At 45.0% G+C, this 20,613-nt stretch overlaps 2 protein-coding genes across 4 annotated transcripts in view; one reads left to right on the forward strand and one right to left on the reverse strand.

Annotated features, from left to right (window-relative positions):
- Nucleotides 1–8,211, reverse strand: part of TTLL11 (tubulin tyrosine ligase like 11) — a 54,344-nt gene extending 46,133 nt beyond the window's left edge. For 2 of the 3 annotated variants that reach the window (XR_012838498.1, XM_075772564.1), the window contains exons 1-2: nucleotides 7,687–8,211; nucleotides 638–734 (exon numbers count right to left, since the gene is read on the reverse strand). Coding sequence is in view for 2 of the 3 variants with exons in the window: in XM_075772564.1 (XP_075628679.1) it covers nucleotides 638–734; nucleotides 7,687–8,211 (622 nt within the window). In the remaining variant the exon portion in view is untranslated. The remainder of the gene's footprint in view (nucleotides 1–637; nucleotides 735–7,686) is intronic. The other variant, XM_075772565.1, reaches the window with a different exon arrangement.
- A 9,010-nt stretch (nucleotides 8,212–17,221) lies between these two features.
- The window catches only part of LOC142604646 (carboxyl-terminal PDZ ligand of neuronal nitric oxide synthase protein-like), a 37,934-nt gene continuing 34,542 nt past the window's right edge, over nucleotides 17,222–20,613 (forward strand). Inside the window, exon 1 of the mRNA XM_075772566.1 lies at nucleotides 17,222–17,506. Coding sequence (XP_075628681.1) covers nucleotides 17,402–17,506 — 105 coding nt within the window. The 5' untranslated portion in view covers nucleotides 17,222–17,401. The remainder of the gene's footprint in view (nucleotides 17,507–20,613) is intronic.

Raw genomic sequence — 20,613 nt, forward strand, 5'->3', positions numbered from 1 at the left:
CGATATCCAAGGGTTCTTATTCTCACAGCATACTAACAGCAGCAATAAATCTGAAGTAAAGGGCTTAGATAAGTCAATACCTAAGCTCTTAGCTCTTATTTAGAGAGATCTCAACAGGGATTAAACGAGAAAAAAGAGCTTAAAAAAGTAGAAGAGGCATCATAAGATGAGGGCTGACATGAACTCTTCAATATTAAAAAATCCATTTGAGGAACTCCACTTCAAGTTTTTTCCTCAGATAGGCCACAGTATGAAACAAAACAGATTATTTCCACTTTGAGTCAAAACCAAATCCAAAGATACAGCACTGTTATCTATGCTAGATAACAGACAATAATTGCATGCTTCACTTAAATTACAGCCTAACACTCTTACTTTTCCTAAAATCATACATATGAAGTATTCTTTTCATTAAAAACACTCTCTCTCCAAAGCAAATTTCAGTTCAGAAATTGAGACACCCGTTCTGATATTCTTACCCCCAAGCAGAAATCTCCTACCAAAAATGGTAATGTGGTAAATATATCATTAGCCGATTAGGCAAATAATTCACATTAAAAATGAATAAAACACAGAAACAATTAAAACAATCACGTTTTTAAAGCATTTGTGTAAACTAGAAACAGAAGTAAGGTACCTGGAAACTTGTTGACTTGACCTGAGAATATATCATTATCATGAAATGATACCCCATGCCAATAGATATCGCATGGCAAGCGTCTGCCAAAAGGAAACTGGAAAAGAGATAGAAGACGTGTTTTGAAGCAATCTGGCAATATCGGTTCATTCCTTACTTTTCTAAACATTCACATTAAGCATAAACCATTCAGGAATAGTCTTCTGACTGTCAGAAGAAAACATGCTCTCTATTTTGGTTGCAAAACTGGCAATATTTTGATCAGTTCGAGACTCTAAAGTTCAAGATGTTAACAAACCAGGAAAGGTTTCAACAAACTAAAAATAAATGACTGAGAGGCATGATCTGCACTGAGAAACTCCGAGCTTGTTATCAACCACAATTAAGGCATGACTCATTTGTAATGTAAAATACTATTACAGGGAATAAAATTTCATTAAGAAGCACTTAATTCCGGCACATGAAGGCACAGCAATAGCAAGTGTTGCACTTGGGAAGTAAACAAACTCTGACATGTTTTGGGTTGAGGGGTTGTTTTTTTTTTCCCTCCTCAGTTTAAGAGGTGATAAGCAACCATGTCACAGAGGAACTGTCATACTGTCATTCCTAGCAGTTACTAAATCAACTCCTGTTCTTAGCAAGATCACCATTTAGCGCCCACAGTCCCACGCCCAGTATTTATGGTCCCCCTGGGCAGCTTGGTAACCCACATCCCGTCCCAGACTGCACCCACACCCGTGGAGCCCTTCACCCCCGACCGGGTGGCACCTCCACATGCTCCGTCTCGCACGAGCATGAAACCCTTCTGCTCCCTACTCTTTATTTTCAGGGAATACGTATAGCCAGTCATATTGTGGTAAATTAATAGTAAGTTGTAACTGCAAAGCACTTTCTGAGCAAGCTGATGTATGTTGGTATCCAAGCTGCAATAAATTTAAAATGGATATTGAAAGCAAGATATTTAAGTGAAATAACTGTATTATTCATTTTTATATATTCAGTTATATGTATTAATTTATACAGTATTAATTCCTTTCTGGTACTAATAGCCTGCAATTAAAAGAAAAGCTTGCCATTCAATTAATCATTTGTTGAGCATATATATTTCAACTATTAAGAACTTAGGCAATTATTTCAACAACATTAAATAGCCCAGCTTCTTTTCCCCATTCACATAACATTTTACCATAAGCTGAAAAACTGTATAGTTTGTTTTCTATTATCAAGAAGATGAACCTTTTCTGAAGTGGCCTGAAGAGCTCTGAAACAGTGTTGCCAAATACTGATAGCAACAGTTCCTAATAGTAGTAAAGTGATTTAAAAAAAAAAAAAAAAAAAAAGCTACCAGCGGTAAGAACAAAAGCCCCATAGATTAGCAGTATCAACAATCCAAAGAAAAAAAAACCAAAAAACCCCCCACTAAGTAAAAATCAAACATTTGTAATCCATGTTAGAATAATAATACACAATCAGTTTTGTGTAAAAAAGACATGCTTCTTTTTCATGCTTGTTCACTCACAGTCCCATTTATTAACCCAAAAAACATTGCATTTGCAACGCCATGTAGTTGCCATTTAAATATCATATGGAATACATTCATAGGAATCTCTTCTATTATTAGGATACATCTTTTTCAAATAAATATGCTATATTTCTGACAACAGCATTTTTAGGACACATTTGTATTAAATATCTACTGCCCTCATCACCCGATGACTTCAGTAACCATTTACTTATTGAAAGACCCACAGTATTTTGCAGAAACTACTTGTTCTTTACTCCAAATGTAATTTTTCTTGCTTTAAAACATTTCTTTCAGCACTGGATTTTTTTTTCAATATGACAGAAAAAAGAATCTCATAAAGCTTTTGAGTCAACTACTTTATTTGCTACTTTAATTAAAATTTCAATTTCCTCAGTAAATAGCCTTGAAAAATTAATTTAAAATGCAAATTGAGCAATACATCCTTTCTCTGTTTCCTTACTCATAGGGATGAGATACCCAATTTAACAGAACCAGTGGATTCTTCACTTATTTCATTATTATTCAGCCTGCAAAATCTGTTTTTGTACAAGTGAAAATTAATTCTGTTAGGCTCTGAAAGACAATCAGTGGCCTTAACCTCTCTCCACAGGTATATCCAGAATACAGATGCAGTATTAGGTCTTAGAGCACCCTTCCCACTAAAATCTGAACAATTTATTTATTTATTAAATGAAATGGAAATGAAAGGAATGAAATTTGCATTTATATAACACCTTTCATCTACAGAGGATATCAAAGCTCTTTACAAACACTGCACAGAAATCATTCAACAACAGATGAAGAGCAAGCTGCTCTGGACTGGAAAATGGAAGCATCGCACGCCCGCATCAGCAATTCAGATAGGGCGGCAGCTTCCCTACTCCTGGCAGATCAAGATTATTTGGATATATCCAACAACGGGATCAAACTCACCTCCTGCCTGAGCTGGGAGGATTCCTTATCCTCTGCACTATACTTTTACATAAGAATAGTATTTGGAAAGGAACAAACAAATTCGATTATTTGGCTCCCTCTGGCAGCGCCAGGCAGATATAAATTAATTTTATTGGGGGAGAAGAGGCCTTTCCGCCACCTCCCCACTCCTGGTGCAGGGGACTCAAGCTAAAAAGAAAGGTGAAGCAGTCTGCTGTTCTCATAACTTCTCTCTTCAGCTACCCTGTCAGCTGGAATAGCCTCCGATCTGCACTAGCCAGTGCCAAAGCCAAGGTGCCCACAGCCACGGGGGATGGAGGTGGCAAACGTGTGGCTGGAGCCGTCCTCACCGCTCTGTGCCCATCCTGCACAGAAAAACTGAGTCTGGTCCCAGGATCAGTCCCTGTCAACAACTTCCAGGTTGCAATCAATTCACTAACTCTTCTAAGAATGTATTTAAAATCTTTTTTATTCAGAGTTGGGGGCCATTTGTCAGAACAACAAAAACCAGTAAAAAAAAAAAAAAACCACACCACAACAGGGGCCACAAAGATAACAGAATTGTTTTCACAACTTTGACACTATTAATAATCCATCACAGTCAAATTGGTCTGACAGGTCATTTCTACCTTTTGATTGGAAGCCAATAATTTAAATTGTCTCACGGGTCACATCAGTCTGTTCCATCATGTTTAATGACAAGTTAAATGACTCTTGTCTTCTAGTCAACTCTTCCTAGCATAAAATTTCAAACTATTTTTACGCTTCCACACAGCTACTGAACAGCAAGACTAATGAAACGCTTAATGCTGGGATATTTGATGCTTCAGACATCTGCTTCTTCCATTTTCCTGGTAATTGAAAGCTAGCCGAAGAAATAATTTATTAAGTGATGAATAAACTCAGGATGCAAGCTCAATTTGTGCCCATTATTTCATTTGGCATATCATGTTCATTTAAAGAATCTGACACACCAAATCAGATAGTCCAACACAGTGATGGGAATAATTTCTTCACTGGCATGCACATTAAAACTCTGCAATGCTTTTTAAAAGGTCCACCCCTGTGCGTTACCCCAGACAGAGCTATCATGGATGATAATTTAATTTACTCAAGACCCCCCGAGTTGAAAAAAAAGTTTTTTCTATCTTTTGCTTCTGATAACAAAATCTCGATAGTCAAATTGCATGCTCTTGAACCCTTTCACCTCTTCCTCATGTATCAGTGGCATAGAATAAACTGCTTGCCAAAATTAGCCATGTTTAGAGCATTGTTCCTTTTTTTTTTTGTCTTAGAGTGGCATTTACCATATGTTAATTTATTAAAATGAACTACTTCCATGTGGACAACTGTGTAATCACACAGTGCATTATGTCTTACTTCTAGAAATTATCAGGGAGCATATTGCAATAAGAGATTATTACTGAAACAAAGCTCTTCCAGTAAGTCAGGGTAATCACAGCAAGGAGATTTCAGAACTTACAACTTAAACCAAAAATCAAACCAAACCAAACGCCTATATGACACTGAAATAATGCTATCCATGAGATAGAAAAAATTATCGATAAAAAAAGAGCCCACTTTAAAAGCCTATTACAATGTCTCCTGCCCAACAAAATATTCAAGCCACCGCATCCAGCAGCAGAGAAGAACAAACAGAAACAAAACAAAAACAGCAATGGGAAAAAATTTAAAAGAAGTGGTGAGGGAGAAGAACGATCAAATATACTAAACCAAAGCCCACGATGCAATCATCTTGAGAAGTGTTATACAAGGGACAACAGTATAATACCAGCCCCTAAAAAACATCAGTATTTAAATATATGCATTTCTTTACTACTTCTAAGATTTTAAATTTTTTTACATTATTTTTATGGCTCCTGCAGGAAACAACATACGTGTTCCCTCTGCTCGTCCTGCTGTAACAGTGAAACCATTTCCAAGGCTCTGTGTCCATCAAGGACAGTTGTTTGAGCAAATACTTCAGTGCTGTTTTTCTAAACATTTGAAAGGGAGAGGTTGCAAAATTATATGCAACTTGAATAAAAGAGTTTTTCTTGGATTTCTCTTCTTAATGTTGTTTATTTTTCTCTTCAAATCTAGGCAAGATTCTTGCCTACCGATTCCCTGCATCTACTGAAGTCAACAGTTTGCCTTGCTCCCATCTTCTTATTTTCCCCAGTGTAACCAGTACTAGTTTAGAGTCATAGCTAATAAGTTAATATTGGTTCCCCTTTCATCACTATTTCCACCTTCGGGGGTAGGTGGAAAGAAGAAGAAAAAAAAAAAAAAAAGAAAACTGATTTGACACATACACATTGATAAAAGACTTTCTTAACAAAAGATAATGACACATTCATACATATTAATCTCTTTATTATAACAAGCTGAAAAAAATTACAGAAATACATTACAGTGACTTGCTTACAAGGAATTAATTACTAGCCACCTAAATGGTACCGTCAAATGGCATAAAATTCCATATTTGGTCTCTTCTTTATTAAGAGCATGAAGCGGCCAGAAGGGGAAGCAACAGACTAAATGAAAAGTATTGACTGAACTAATGGATGGAGGAGAGTGGATATTGAATGAGACAGTAAACAAAGAAAGATGAAGTAAAGCCAAAAGCGATTGTTGTTGTGGGATGCAGAGCAGGAAGGAGAACACGGATAACACAGTGCAAGATATTCAAGAGAGGAACAAGAGCATGTGAAACAAGTCAATTTGTAGGAGGGAATACCAACTGCAGAGAATCCAGGGGATAAGGTATGCAAAACAGTAAAAGCTCAGGAAACAGAAAAGACAAAATTAACCAGTAAGTATGGCTCATTTCCAACATCATCTGCAGGCTAACTTAAATCAGCCATTCAGAAACACTCACTGGAATGGCACTGGGCACTCTGAACATAAAACTTAGCCGTAAGAACGGAGACATTAAGAGTGAAGTCCCCCTCGCTCTGTATGTCACCAAGTAAAACACTGAGCAAGGCTGCTGACAGACACACCACAGGCGCACTGAGGGGTAAAAGAAGTAAAGCGTAAGAGGTTTTAATTTCACGACTCCAGTATTTCATTACTATTTTGCCGTAAGAACAGGAGTTGAGAACTGTAACTTTTGTGCAATGAGATTTTGAAATTCTCCTGCTGGATTCAAATAACAAAAATCTTGAAATAGTATTTCAGGAAGATGGAGAGCGAGAAGGCATTATTCTTCCTGGCAAGCAGTACATAAGTCTTCATGATATTAGGCATTTAGGACACTATGAATAAACACAGGTAATATTGACTGCCACTCAATCCTCCAGAAAATAAATTTGTAGCATTTAACTCTGAGTTTAGGAACAACACAGAATATACTGTCTACCACAAGTCTGCATAAGTTTTGTTAAAAAAAGCATCAGGTGCCCAGAAATATTAGTATCTTGTGAGTGGGCATCCCAAAGGCAGCTTTGTAAGTGGAGCAGGTGTCATAGATCACGCTGCTGCACCCTAGCTCTGCACACAAAGAAAGAATTCATCCTCAGGTTTTATCCCTCCACTTTATGTCCCCACCAGCTTCCCTCTTCCACACAGATTACACAAGTACCCTTCTTCTTACAGAAGTTCCTTGAAAAGCTCCTAGGAGCCATCTCAACTTCTACAAAGCCATTTATACAGTTATTATGGAAAGAAAATCTTTGCAATTTAAGAACGATTTGGCATATATAAAAATATATATATATATTAGAAATCTCTTTGAGATTTAAACAAGGAGTTCCAAAGCATCAGTTTTGTTCAGGCTCCCATACTGTCATGCCTCCAGTTCAGCATAGACAGGCAGACACTGAACTCCTCACACAGCACAGAGAAGACATATGACTCAAGCTGTAGGAAAAGAAAAAAAAAACCACGCCTTCTCTACATACAATAATTTGGAAGGCTAAAGCCTGTTATGTATGCTTTATTAGGAGGTTTAATACTATTTCATTTATACACAATGCTCTTTGACACGCCTTCAAGATAATCTGCGATGCAGAGACTTTGCCATCAGATCAGACCGCTGATCTACCAGGTCATACCTTTTGTACACTGTCATGAGCCCTATGTCATGTACCCGTACTACGAGGGAAGGCTGAAAGGAAAGAAATGCAAATCGACACAACACGTCAAACATTTCTACTTCGGGGTAGGTTTCCTTTTTGCCCTTTCCAGTGAGCAGTTTAAGCTTTGAAGCGTAATATCCGATTACCCCTATTTTGGCTTGCATAACTGGTGATGGCTTGATCATGAATCAGATCAGACTCCAGACTTGACATCTAATTAGAAATAACCCCAGCGTCGAGATGACACCGGCCGGGATGAGCACCCGGCTACAGGAGCCCGCTTTGGCGCTGGTTCAGGCAGCCAGGGGCAGGAGAAGGAGGGTGAAGGGGAAACGCTCGCCAGAGGCAGACCCCAGGGCAACGGCGGGGAGGTGTCCCCAGCACCGCCGGCAGGGCAGCGGGGGAGCAGAGGGAAGGGCCGGGGGCAGGCGGGCCAGGGGAAGGCGGCCCCGGGCAGCGTCCCAGGTGCCCCTGAGGGCCGGGCTCGAGGGGAGCGGGCGGGCGCTCACCTCCCTCCAGCGGAGCTGCCGCAGGCTGATCTTCAGCGCCTCCAGCGAGGTCTTGGCCTTGGAGCTATCCACCGTGACGCGGGGCCGCCGGGCGGCGCGGCCCCCCTCTTCCCCTCCGCGCCGGCCCGGGGCCCGCCGCCCCCTGCCCCGCGCCGCCCGACCGGGAGGGCCCTGCGGGCCGGCACCGCGGCGGCCCCGCTCCCGCCCGACCGCGGCGGGCAGCGGCGGCGGCGCCCCTTCCCCCGGGGGCGCCCCGGCGGGCTGGCCACCCTCCGGCTCCTCCGCGGGGAGAGCCGGGGACCCCGGAGGTTCCTCCGCCTCCCGGGCCGGGGCGCAGCCCTGCGGCGGGGCCCCGGCCGGCTCCATCCCGCCGCGCTGCCTCGGCCCGGCCGCCGCCCCCGCTCCCCGCCCGTTGCCATGAGAGCGGAGCGGCGGACGGGGCGCGCGAGGGGCCAATCGCCGTGAGGCGATGACCCCGCTCGCTCCGCCCCGCCGGCAATGACGTACTGTAGCCGCCTCGGCCATTTTCGGAGCGGGCAGGGTCCTCTTCCGGGGAGGCCATTTCGGAAAGGCGCGGGGCGGGGCGGGGCGGGGCGGGGCAGCCATCTTGGAAGCGGGCGGTGCCGGGCGGGAAAGCCCCGCCCGTGGGTGGCGGTCACCGTGTCGGGTCGGTCGTGCGGGTTGTGGCAGCGCTGGGCAGCCGGTGCCTTTGCCACCGAAACCGCTGCTCGCGTGGCTTAGAAAGGAAATCCATGCCGTATTGTCCGGTGGAGTGAATTTCACGTGAGGCGGGGCGTCGGTGCCGTTACTCCGAGACAAAGCCCCGTTTCTCTGCCTCAGACCGTCACTGCGGCCTGGCTCTTGAGTTTCCTCACGCTTGTCCAGTAATGACCAACCTGCTATTCTGCACTAGTGTCTACTGCATGGTTTGATGAGTTTCTGCATTGCATTGAATTATTTTTAATCAAAAGCCATCTGGAAAGCCCATGCCGGGGCCTCGCTCCGAGGGGCAGTGTGGGGCATGTTGCCTGAAGGGCCCTTCGGCCATAAACCCTCTGTGCTGGAAACGTCCGAGACGGGAGTTTCTGTGAAATACGTAGTGGTGTACAGATTCAGCTGAATACGTGCTGCTAGAGCCGCTTTAATCTCTGGATTTTAAACACACTCCTACAGTGCCTGAGTCAAACGCACAGCAAGAGAATACGAAAACCACTTATACAGTGTCAGTAACGGAACGAATAATCTTACCAGCGGTTAGATGAATCCCTCACAATGTTAGTTAAGAGGTGATGAAATTGAGAACATGTGAATGAACCGGCCGTTGTCTGCAGAGTAGCAAGAACAGAGATTTCTGGAAGGTAGAAAGCTCCGGGCAGCTCGGCGGCGTGGGCAGGCGGTGGCGCTGCGCCCTGGGATATCCAGCCCGGCTGCCAGGGATTCGGGGGACAAGGCTTGGGAAGGGGAGAAAAAAGGCAGGCACAATCGGGATTCTGTGTGAAGGAGCCGGCACCCAGAGTCGTGGTGCTCATATGGAGCGGGACTGAAACAGGACGTCAGAAGAAACCGTTTAAATGAAAGCAAAATTTAAATAAATGCAGCCAGAAGTTGGGACTTGCAGTTCGCTCTGAGTTAAAATTAAAAGGTCATATCAAGACTAAGCTCCTGACTGTGGAACTCCTCAGGGCAGGAGGAATATGGATTTATCTTTTACCCTGCTAGATCTGTTTTTAGGAACATCTGGATTAATATCACATTTTCACCTCACATGCCCCCTGGTATTTTATAGAAACCAAGGTAAGAGACACGATGTACCAGTAGCTGGTTCCGTATGTGTGGACCCTTTTCCACAAGTCAGCAGTGGTTTATAAAGAAGAAAGTTTAATCCCCAAGACACTGTCTTATTTCAACAGCAAACTAGAGCTTCACCTGCAATCCTAACTCTACCCATATTTTTTCAGTGCATCACCTATCTTCCGCCATTTACCCTTGCAGGCAACAAACTCATTCCTTCATTAATTACAGTGTTGTGTCTTACAATATGAAATGACCAGGAAGGCTGAGGTCATGTAGCTCACTCTTGGTTGCTCTCAGGTTGCTATTAAATGATGTGGTTTATTTTTTTTAAAGCTGTGACAATTCTCAATTAAGAACTTGGAAGGATTTCCCTGTGCTGGCAGGAGCTCAGAGGGGACTGTAACTTTGTCATGGATTATCTGTCCTCTCTCCATCCTTGACGGGCACATCCTGGTTGTCTCACCAACCCCCACCAGATGTTGGTGTCTGCCAGCTGGAGTGTGATTTAAAATGGTGACCTGACTCTGTCTTTTATTGGACTGCCAGGCCCCTGGATGAACATGTTTTAACATGTATTAGAGATTTATCCTCACCAATGTCAGTGGTGCTGAAGGCAAGCGATGGAAATAGTTACGATGGCCCAAGGCATTAAGAGGCTTTGGAGCATGGGAAAAAAATACCAAACAAAATGATCGCAAAGGAGAAATATTATTATATCTAATTATTAAATATATATATTAAATATATAATAATGTACTAGTTGTTTCTCTACCAAAGAAGCTGTAATACATCAGATACCTGGTCTGCACTGTATTGTGTGGATTAAACCTTCATTTCATGTTGAGATAAATAGAGATGGTCTGTAGTGTGCAGCATGAAGTCAGACTGTGTATGGTATTCAGGTACTGCAAGGTAGGGGAGTAAAGTATAGGTTGAGTAGTAATAAGGTAGCAAGGTAATGCAGAAGGAGAGTGTATCGCGCTGAATGCTGCAAGCTGGATCTAGCAGCAGGAGAGAAAAAATATGAAACTTCAGAGCATCTGTCCCCTGTGAGAAGAGGGGAAATTTAAAGTTACTGTGTGCTCTTAAACACAAGCTTATTACCCTTGCTCAGAGGGAGTTGTTGATAAGAACAAATTGTTACCATCTTGTGATAGCAAGTGAACAACAATGTGTATTCTGTCTGGAACTGTACATCTGTTAGACTATGCTGGGAAAAAAATCAGTAACTTTTTTTTTTCCTGAATCATCTTCCAGTGTCACAGTGGCAATAGTATTTGTAGACAGGACAGAACAAAGCGTGCTCTCCTATATGAGGGAATTTGGCAGAGTGTTGGTACACGTGTACATTTATCGGGACCATATCACATACCTTAAGAGATACTTCAACTCCAGTCTCACAGTATTTTGGCCTTGTAAGAGCCCTGACTCCTACTGTAATGTTCCCGTACTTCTATTAGTTAAATTCAGGATATCAAATACAACAGAGATGCTGATCTAGTTTTATGGAATGGGGAAGGACACTGATTGTAGAGTATTTTACTCATCTCTTGGGCCAACAACTTCACTCTCATTTATCCTAAATCGTAACTTACTGGGTCATTATACCATGACATGGCTAACCTGATGTTTGTGTGTGCAAATACACGCCTTCCCATGATGTGCAAGGTAACCGTCAGATCCAGGATGAGTCTGGTAACAAAGCGATTTCACACGCTGCAGTACCACTCCAGAGATCAGCCTGTTTCCCTGAACTGTGCTAGCTGCCACTCTGCAGGCATCTGCAGGAATATCCTCACCGAAAACCCAATTCTAAGAATTACACTTTTCCAGACAGTAAACTGAACAGTACGAGTTTCACATCACGATACTGTGCTGATCCAAGCAGCTCATACTGGCGGTGAACTGTACTGCCAACTCATGGTGTGCAGAATTCATGAGTCAGACATGCGAACACATCAAGCTTATGAGTTCAATAAGTAACATTTTTCTTAAATAATAAATTTGACTTCTTCTAGTAAGCTTTTTGGTTGCTGAGTCTGGATCAAAATTTCTGTCTTTTATCTAGCATCATAAGGACAATAAATGTATTCTTTTCTATATTTTTCTTTTTTTAAAGATAGCCAAGACAAGGAAAACATTAAGTAGCATGTAATTTGCAAAAAGAACATCCAATCTTTTTAAAATATATAAAACTGGCCTCCTGCCAGTGGCAAAGTAGGAATTGTTTGCAGAAATACTTTAATGTACCATATTGAAAAAAGAATGCATTCCTCAAGGTATTATTAAAAAAAAAGTTACTCATTAAGAACTATCCGTCCATGTCTGAAGTTAATATTTCCTTTTGCAATGATGGTGAGTATCTTTTCTCAGTTGTACTTTCACAAATCAATAAGAAAGCAGTGCCTTATAAAATGAAAAGTCAGAAGAAAATGTATCTAGTAAACGGACTCCAGTTGGAAAATGTCAGCAGTGGTGTTACGCTTCAGATTGGGTTTAAATCCATATACATCAACCTATGCGTCCAATGTTTATGCTAGACCACTGAAGATTTGCGGTTGACCTACATATGCAAACAAAACATTTGCTGCATACTTGGGGTGGGGGGATTTGCATGATAGAAGATGATGAAAATATGCATAATTGTAGATGACATTTTTCATTCCCGAGTCCTGCTGCACAGAACTTTGGAACTGGCCATGCATGAAAGAGGCTTGCAGTTCTAACGGGCAGATTGCCTGGCCGTGCTGCTGAGCTGAACCTTCAAGACATTAAGCTTCTGTTTCTTCTTGAGCAACACAAATCTGGTATAATCGTCTAACCAGGCAGACCCTGTACTCACAGAGGACACGTACGGCACTGACTGAGGGGGCTGAAACAATGACAGTTCCACATGTCACGTCTGAGTTCACGTCATGTGGCAGCTGCAGAGACTCACAGACTTTGCTTGCGAGTTTTCTGTTTTCCTCAAATCCCCAATACAATAGAGGGTAACATCACACAATTTCAGTCAGCGGTACCTAATTTACCTGTTCTTGCCTCCGTATTTCATCACACAGCAGCATTTATAGGACATGGGTGGTGCCTCCAGGCTTACCTGGTTACACAAAGAGTTTATCGCCTAGTGATCGTGAGTGATAGAGAGTTATCTGATGTAAAGCAAACAAGAGGAACTGCAGGTCAAAACACATTTCTGAACTACTTCATCCATCTTTATTTTGACAATTTACCTATACAGAAAAGTTCAGATTTGGCAATGGTTGGGGTTTCTGATTGGTTCCCATTTTTTCTGTTAAATGGAAGCTCAAGATCAATGCATTTAAGTGAAGGATGGGAATACAAATCTTTACCTCCCTTTGCTTCCAGGTCTTTTTTTCACTATGGGGGAGCACAGCTTCCTAGAACAACAGAGGGAAAACCACATCCGTAACCCTCTGACCTTGCAGTAGCTTTGTATGATAACGTTTCATGGTTGTGGAGAACTCCTGACATGCTGTTCCTCTTAAGTCTACGTCTTCACTTTTGATCGCTGACTGTCTTAAGATATCAAGAAAAGCCAACAGATTTTGCTGTGTAGTAATGCTGCTTCATTTTGCTTCCTTGAGTAAAGAAAGCAATTGTAAGGGAAGTGGAATGTGTCTGAAATTTTGGAAATCCAACTGCAATATACAATTTTTGCCTCCACTAGCAGAGCACATTATTCCCGTGATATGCTGTCCTCGCCTTCCCCCACATCAGCACATCCTGCTCTGTAGGAGGGGACAGAAGCTTGTTAGTATTATGCATAAAAGCAACTCCCAAACTCTTAAATTACTATAATATATAACTGAGAGAAAATCCAAAGTCACTGAAATTAGTGAAAGGTTTTATTGCTTTGATGCACACCCCAGATGATTCACTGGCATTCATCCTTCTGTCCTATGAAGCCATGAGTAAGTCAGGGAAGTCCCTTGGGTCTTCATTGATGAAACTTTACAGCAGTAACTGCTGTTTCTCAGTAGCTATGAATTGGACGTACTACGCTTCATTCTACCACTTTATTAAATGTAGACAGAAAAATGCTGCTTTCAGGCAAACACCCATCTCCTGCAGAACGGCAAGTGAATTCAGCTGCTAAATCTCAAGGGGACGTCCACAGGCACACTGCAATCTGCTAGCATGACAGTACGCCGGAGACTTTGCTCTAAAAATTGCACCAGCACAACTAAGTATTAATAATATTGATAAAGTCGCGTGACAAAACGAGATCAGCTGAGATAGGGAGCACGCACGGATCTCTCAGCTCTTACAAGTATGACATGGAAGTGATTCTCTCTAACAGAGGTTTTGTCAGCCATTACTGGATGTCTGTCTGGTTGTTCTTGCTATGTCACATCTTATTTATCACTTAGAATCTTTGCAGCTCTGCTGTGCAGAACTAAGTGCTTAAAATGGTTAGCAGAAGGGAGGAAAATTCCTTGGCATCAAGACCAGGTCTCTTTTGGAAGGCACGCAGTGCTCTGCAACTCCTTTATCTGAGTTGTGAAGGTGGGTTTGGAAGAAACCTGACAGGATCAGGCAGGAGCAACCGCTACCTTCCCTGCAAACCAACTGATGAAACGATTAACCACCACCCTGCATAGAATACCCACTTCCTGATTTACACCACGTTCAAGGGCTCTGAAAAAAAATGAAGCCATGTATGAAGAGAGATTACCATGCAGAGTAAACGTCAATGCAGGCAGAAATGTGCATCCATGTGAGAGAAGGAGAAGGAACGCAATCCTGGTAGCCTGCACCTGAAAAAGAAAGCTGCTATCAACCTATTCTCTGCAAAACCTCTTGAAGCTACGAGCCAAGAAGCTGTCTTTGGTGCTTCACTCCTACTGCGTTCAGAGAAATGGGACTTTCTGTGTGTGCTTTGCACATCAAAGGAGTAACTAGCTCAGTACCTTCATCTGATGCAAACACCCACTACGAAGTTTGGCTAACTGCTCGCGTCAAGAAGGGGTAATGCTAGTAGGGGTCTGTTTATACTAAATCCATGACGATGTACTGTGTAACTTTTTAATTCCACATATTTGCCCAGTTTTATGATCCAGAAGAAAAGGCATACAGCTTTCTTATCTGCAATGGAGTCAAAGAATTTTCTTTGCCCAACAAACAAACCAGAAAGTTAACAGCTTTGTAAGTTTAGCAGCCTTCAAATTCAATTCTCAAACACAGATCCAAACCATTAACCTTAGAAGAACTAAGCCTTACGAAAAGTTCACAGAAGTTAATGAACATGGAATATTAAACACCTCCATTCAATTGTGATCTAACACAGTCTGGCACTGCAAGCTTTATTAAATCACAGTTGCCTTATTTTTCTCAGGATTCCCATGAGATGTTTCTTTCACCCTACCCAAAGGATTTTATAATCTGCAGGATACTGGAGAGCACCAGAATGGAAATAAAAAGACCATTCTTGTTAGTTCATCCTGTTCTTTCTATCAGATTAAAAAATGTACCTATCCCAAGCAAAGTCCATGTGCTCCCACTTGTACAGGAATGCTCTTGTGGCAATGGGAGGGTAATGCGGAGGAACTTGAAGCAGCTCAGCACCATGACAGGTTCATGCATGCCTCAGCTACAATGCAGTATTGCAGAATCAATGTAGAGACTCACCAGTAGTGGCTGTGTTGGGGTTTTTTTCCTTACTAGTTGAGCTTTGCTGGCGTTAGCATCAAAGGAAGCATGAGCATAGGCTGACTGGGTGGCATCTCCTGCTCTTTGGGCTTAGGAGAACCAAAGGACTGACTCTTGCTCAATCAGTCCAAGGACATTTGCATACAAAATCTAGGTTATTCATTCAGGTCAACAGATATTTTTTAAATCAAGATTCATACAACATAAGAGAAGTCCCGTGAAATGTCCTAAATACACGCAAAAAAATCACCAACAGAGAACTGATGAATCTGCAGGTGAGATGTGTAGCTAGAGTAGCGTATTGGACAGAAACCAATTAATGTATTCACATACCTGAAACAAACCCCATTTTGAGTTATGCCTTATAAAAAAGGAATTAGCACAAACATGTGAATATTTAAATGGGAAGGTAATGCAATGTTATAACTTGGAAGAATAAAAAAGAAGCCTGTCTGAAAACAGAAGAACTTAGCAAAGACAGGGCTGGCCACAGAACCCATCCCAGCGCAAGTGCCAGAATGAGCTGCTAATACCACAAAATACTTGAACATGTAGGGTCACAGTCAGTGAACCAATATTAATTCTTTGGGCTTTTTCTCCCTCTCTTAATTAAAAGTTTCTGGATTTTTGGCTCTTGCCCATCTCCCACTGACTTACAAGTACTCAGAGATGCCAAGAAACTCAGGATGATTACGCTGCTGAGGTGGAGACAGGGAGTTGTGCACTGTCCGCCTGTGGCCAAAATTTTCTCCCTTGCTAATGTGAAAGCCACATAAAAGGTGGTGTCCAACAACGTTCAAACATCTGGCTGGGGAGTTATTTGTATTACAAACAGTTATAACTGATCACACAAAAACTAATTCTGGGGAACCCAGATGAGATCAGTTGGAGCACATATAAGCCTCCACCCCTTGGATTCTACACAATTCCCATTTCTGATCATTCCTGTAAAGGGCTAGGAGCGCGGCTGTACTAGCAGTCAGAAGACAAGTCCTGGGTCTTGCCATCAGCGCTGTGCACGTGCCTCTGCTCCCATCCCTTACCCGTGCTGGTGCCTGTTGAGCGGCATCCGCAGGGGCCCGCCAGCGGTGCCTCACCACCCAGACGGAGCTGGGAGGGAAGGACACCCGGAGCGCACAGGTACAACGGTAACATCCCCTGCCCAAGGCAAAAGTCCTGACTGTACATTGAGTCAGGCAGTGGACACCGACTGCGCGACTGGCTTCTGGCAGAGCTGCAAGTGATGTTAACATCGGACATACATAATGGCGTTAGCCTCCCGTTCTTGTGTGGGAGCCGCAGTGATATCCTAGATCATTGCATACACCATCTTTTTAGAATTTCTAACACAGGAAACGGAGCAGGCGCTGCTGACAAGACACAGCGTGACTTACACTGTCCAAAAAAGCAAACAGCTCGATTAAGATGAGACTCCATCGATAACCCCTGCCGTCAGGAGCGCAGCGCTGCAGCCCACAGTCAAGGCACCACCACCTGCTCCAGGAGGGCTCAGGACACTTCCTCGCTATAACGCTTACAGCTGAGAACTGGGGTTTGGTATTTTTGTGCCCTCGGAGGTTACGATATGGTGTTGATCCTCTGTATTAAAAAGGCACCATCAGGCCAGGATAGCCCCCGACACGCAGAAAGACAAAACCTCCATAAGTCAAACTTCAACAAGATGCTTCAAGTGTTTATTGTCAAAGCTTTTGCCAGGCAAAACCTCCCTCCTAGATTGACGGAGCTCTGGCCAAGGCCAGCTCTCGCCGGGTACCCAGCCAATACAGAAACCGGCGTTACCAAAACGGAGGCACCGCAAGGCCCGGAGCGCCGGCGGCAGCTCGGAGCAGCTGCTCTTCGGCAGCCGGTGCAGCGGCGTGCGGCTGGGCTGATGCGGGGCCGGTCGGGAAACCTCCGCGCTGCTTCAGCCGGCAGCGACCGGGCCGCGGCTCCCAACGGCGGCGGGGCCAGCGGCGGGGCCAGCGGCGGGGCCGGCCGAGGCGGGGCGGCCGCGGACAGGGCGGGCTCCCGCCGCCCCCCGCATCACATGAGGGAACTTCGGGCCAATGGCGCCGCAGCGAGGGCCGGGGCCCCGCTCGCACCCGCGGACGCTCATTCAAAACGCGGCCGGGCTCGGGCGCCGGCAGCCCCCTACCCCTGCTCCGCCCGCCCTCGGGCTCCGCGGGGCCGGGCGCTGCCGGCGGGGATGCCCGGGGGGGCCGCGGCCTGAGGCGGCCGCCCGCCCGCCGCCATGCCGGTGAAGAACCGGTACAACCTGGTGGACGATGGCTGCGACTCCCGCGTCCCGCTGCACAACGAGGAGGCCTTCCAGCACGGCATCCACTTCCAGGCCAAGGTGAGCCCCGGCCGCGCTCCCCCAGCCCCGGGCGGCGGCGGGCCCGGCGGGGCCCTCGGTCGGGGGGCGCAGCAGGGTCCGTCCCCCTCCCCGCCTGTCAGAGCCCCTCGTCCCTTCCAGGCAGCGGGGCCATTGGCAGAGGCCGAGGCTTTCATCGCCAGATCCCCCTTGACCCTCGCCTGTTGCAGACCGACCTCAGGTGCAGGGTCCCCGCGGGCTGGGGGCCCAGGGCCAGCCGGCTGCCACCGGTGGGGCAGGTGCTGGCCCCAGGGCCGGTGGCACTGGGGGACCAGGGCATGCTGTGCCCCCCTCCAGTCCTTTCGTCGCCCTGAAAGTGCCCCTAGCCCGGGCCACTGTGTGCCACTTCTAAGAAAGTCTAACAAAAAACCCCAAACCAATAAATTATGAAAGCCTTATATTTAATTATTACAATCAAACAGGTTCTTCCTCTTTTCCAAGTATTTCTTTTTAGCTATTTAATCCTTAGAAGCCACCTTGTGTGCCTCATTTGAGAACTGATCTGGAAAGACCCCTCTTGACAGCACAACAGATACTGCCTGTGCCAGATGCACATGCACATCCTTGCTGGGTCCAGTGCCTGTCCTGTCCCCCATCGGGCAGGACCCCATTTCTGCTGCAGACGGTAACAGCTCTGTATTCCCCTGGAAACCAGCAGATTGTTACATGCTGCTTAAAACCATATTAGTGCCTCATTCCAACTGACCTGTTCCTTGCATGCAAAGCTGGGCAGGCAAGGTCTTTGTTTAAATGCATGCAGTCTTCAGGTAAAGAAATACTGATATTGTCAGAAATCTTGTATTGATCATGAAGAATGGTCTGGCAGCACAGCATCGTTCTCGGAAAGTGACTCCATTGGAATTGACATTCTGTAGACAGTGCGGGGAATGGGTTTATAATTCAGCTGACGAGAATTGCATTTTGCTGGAGCAACTCTAGGGTTCCCTTCCCCTCTTTGCAGGTGGCCGAACACAGATTAGAAATGGAATTCACGCCTGCTGTCTCCTGAGCTGGAAAGAAGGGGCATATATATTCAAATAAAGCTGTGAAATGTGGATTTTGTGCATTTTGGTTTTCCTGCTAGAAGAGCTGTTAAGATTTAAGCAGGATGTAGGATGGATCTGAATAGACAGTTGATAATGTATTTTAAAAATCTCTCTTCCTTAGGGAAGAAAAACAATTTTTGATTTTTTTTTTAAATTAACATTTGCTCTGCCACAGACTGTGCTGAGGAGAAGGAAAATCCTTATTTTGATTTTTAAAAGATGTGAAGCAACTGCACCTTTAACCAAGTGAAATGGGCTTCTTCAGATTGACAGCTTCAGGCATCCAGAGCTAGTCAGAGAGTGGATAAGGCAGCGTAAGATGTGTGGGTCTAAGATGGGGTGTGCATTACCTTAGTAACATGCTTTGCTCAGTTCTGCTCTGAAGTCTGTCTCTCCAATTAGGATGCTCATTGTGGGCACATCAGTCAGCTGCAGCTCTGACAATGACAAGGCTGTCACTGGCTGCCAGGTGTCTCGCACTAGGCAATCCTACTGACCATGTTTAGTCTCTAATCTCCGCATACCAAACTGTCTTACTTGCCCTATAATCTTCAGGGACAAACTTCAGGAGGTCAGTACTGGGAGCTGCTTGTGGGAAGGTGGCTGTTGGTGCAGAGCTTTGTGAGCTGGCAGGGCTCTGCTCGAGTACCCAAACTCTGCGGCAAGGCCAGAGCAGGCAGTCTGGAAGAATCTCTTTGGGCTCAGCACTCACCAGCTCGCCTTCTGCCCCCAACATCAATTTACTTTTGGTAGTGTGGCCTGTTCCACTGCAGCTCTGTTGTTCACAGACAAAAGGCCAGCCGGCTGCACTGAATTGATCTGGATTACCTATGACTGCACTGACAGCCACCTCGGAGCGGGGCAGGAGACGCCTGCAAACCAAAGACACCGCCAATCTGGAGCAATACAGATATGCCCTCACCACCAGGGCAGAGAGAAATCTTAGCTCTGTTGCTCCCTTCCCTGCTGCCCTCCAGCTCTCATGGTCTGAGTGGTTTGACTCCTGTGGCTTACCAAAGGCTATAACTGAACTTAACGGCTTTTAAAAATGCCATTTTGTAAAGGCATTTACAGAAGCATCAGAAAAGCCAGATGACCTTTCAGATTGCTTGCAGTGTTTATTTCAAGGCAGATGAAAGAGCAGTAAATACTGAGCCAGGAGAACTCATCTCTGAAAGCCCATTAAGTAGAAGTTTTTCAAGATAAAACCCATTGCAAGCTGTAAGTGTTACAGTAGAGAAATAAAACCAGAACTGTCAATAACAGCAATAGCTAGGGGACTGCTCTTCATGAAGTATTTTGTCTCTGTTGACATGTATATTATCACCCTGGATGTTTGCAAGAGTATCCTGTCTAGCTGCCCCCTCTCCACTGGGGAACAAGTTATGGAAAAAACAACAAACCAAACAACCCACAACTTGAAACTATGCACTCAGACTTGATCCATGAACCAACTGCTTTGAGAGGGGGGGACTAAACTTTGTAAACTGCCCTCCACTAACCTGCTTGTGACAGCCATGCAGAGACAGGCTGTGTTACAGCCAGGGAGCTGACAGACCCCACTGGGACCCTGCCAGCGCCAAGTCCAGCACCCTTCCCTCAGCTGCAGAGCCGCAGGACCGCACCCAGCACCAGCCCATGCTGGCAGGATGCTGGCATTTCTCATCGAGCCACACACCCTCTCCCTCTGATGGCATTTTTCTTGCCCTCACCAACATGCCCTTGATGCGTAAGTCTTTCCTCAGAGCTGTGAGCCACACCACTTTACAACAGTAATGGCTTTTTACTCCACACATGAGGTGACTGTCCAGGACATGGCATGTTTTCCTCATTCCCAAGGCTGAGCTGGCAGCTCTGTGCCTCCCCCGCTCGGCAGCAGTTCGGGCAGCACTCCTGTGCATCTGCACCATGTGTGCTGTCACAGGTACCACTGTGCTGCAGCAGCAGGGGCACAACCAGAGCCCGCTTTGGTACACAAGCGTTACAACCCAGCATAAGGGGAGAGTATAGACAGCACAGGGGAGGGAAAGCTGCCAGCAGCAG

Source organism: Balearica regulorum, chromosome 20 (genome assembly GCF_011004875.1).
Source record: "Balearica regulorum gibbericeps isolate bBalReg1 chromosome 20, bBalReg1.pri, whole genome shotgun sequence".
Taxonomy (NCBI): domain Eukaryota; kingdom Metazoa; phylum Chordata; class Aves; order Gruiformes; family Gruidae; genus Balearica; species Balearica regulorum.